A 1,662-nucleotide genomic window follows, 5' to 3' on the forward strand; every position below is an offset into this window, starting at 1 on the left:
TTGCTGTTTCGCATTTTCACGCTTGACTGATTATACGACATCGCTATATCGTTTCCACCGATCTTTTTGTTGAAATTGCCTTTGCACGTGATATCATATGAAAAACTGTATATCTACTTATAATTCTTATGCCCGTACGATCAAAATTACATCTACCATGAATATATAATATCCAAGTACGCATATAGCTATCGTGCACCTCGTTAACTCCAGGAAACACGCTTTGTTTATCATTGCCTCTATGCGCGATATGAAGCTGTAATTAACAGAAACGATCAGAGAAACACACCCATCGGCAAAATCAAATCCAACAAACATACTTACTTCAACACTCTCAAATGTTTCTCCACGATTGTCGGTATTTCGTCGAAATGATCGTCCTTCCCTCTGCGTCTCGCATCACTCACAAAATCTTCGATCGACAACATAACCACGCCCAACTGGCCAGACGCGTGTGATGTTAGAGCACTTGTAAGGCTTATAACACTGATCGCACTGGTGTTCGCTATAAATCCGGAGAGAAACTGTGACAAAAGAACGATCTCGTTCATAGTATTCGTATCGACTGGAAGGAGCCCTTTGTACATTGGTAACGGCAGCACGCGCAAGATCATAGTCTCGTTTCCAACCACGACAACCATCGTGGTGAACGCTGTCATAACACAATATCCAAGTATACCACCGTGTATGAAGATCGTACAAGAAATCGCCGCGTATCGACTAAATTTCGCGTACTTCAGCATTATTTCTTTCTTCTCCTTTCTCATCGTCGTTCTCCAATCGGTCTCCATATGATTGAAAAAGTGACGTATGGTTTTACGTCGCAGCAACAGCATGGTGTAACTGATGATACAGAACACCCAGTGGCTCAACGGACCGAGTATTTTCACTTTCGTGTAGAAAGTCTCTTTTTCCAGCATTACGTGCAGCGAACAAGGGATTATCGTGAATAGTACTGCGGTGTAGCAGATCACGTTCAATATTCGAGAGATGATTCTCTCGAGATTCGACGAGGACTGTGGCCATGCGCCTATGCTTTTCATCGCCCATCGATTCCACTGGAGACTGTAATCGCTGCTAGCAGTTATATTGATTTCTGTGACCACGGTTTTGTCGTTACTCATCGTGACCACGCATCGAAGTTACGGGGACTACTAAATCGAACATCCTGTACGAGGAATTACCCTTCCACGGAGTCGTTTAACGCTTGCGCAGATTTTTTATCGGAACGACTGTTCGCTGATCGATTCATCTGTTTGTGTGGAACTTGTTGCGGTGATGTGTACGTGATCGAGTATGTTTGAAAGTTGTCATTTAACCGTCGTGAGAATTGGAAGGTGTGCACGGGATAGAGTAGACCTTCGTGATGTTCGCTTGAGTATTTTTTTTTACTCTCTAAGCGGAGGATGTGGGGAGGGATATTGCAAGCGTGAAGTTCCCATTGCTGGTTGGGAAACATTTTTCAGGAGAGTGGTAATGAGAATGCTGTAGTAACGTGAACGGAACCATTTTTGTAGTATTGTTATTTTATTAGGTCATCCGGTAAGTGTCTGTCGAATTTTATGATTTAGATCGATATTTCCGAGGGACCTTTAAATTAGATGAAAACTTCTCATTCCACAATTTTGTCCTCTGTTTGTTTGGTCAGACTGTTATGTCGTT

General features: G+C 42.7%; 1 protein-coding gene across 1 annotated transcript; it reads right to left on the reverse strand.

Moving 5' to 3' along the window:
- Positions 1–126: 126 nt before the first annotated feature.
- Positions 127–1,124, reverse strand: LOC108570037. Its single transcript, XM_017941600.1, has 2 exons — positions 325–1,124; positions 127–256 (listed from the first exon to the last, which is right to left on the reverse strand). Exons 1-2 carry the CDS (start codon positions 1,122–1,124, stop codon positions 127–129), a joined length of 930 nt encoding a protein of 309 aa, XP_017797089.1.
- Between the last annotated feature and the right edge of the window lie 538 nt (positions 1,125–1,662).

Source organism: Habropoda laboriosa, unplaced genomic scaffold (genome assembly GCF_001263275.1).
Source record: "Habropoda laboriosa isolate 0110345459 unplaced genomic scaffold, ASM126327v1 scaffold6378, whole genome shotgun sequence".
Taxonomy (NCBI): domain Eukaryota; kingdom Metazoa; phylum Arthropoda; class Insecta; order Hymenoptera; family Apidae; genus Habropoda; species Habropoda laboriosa.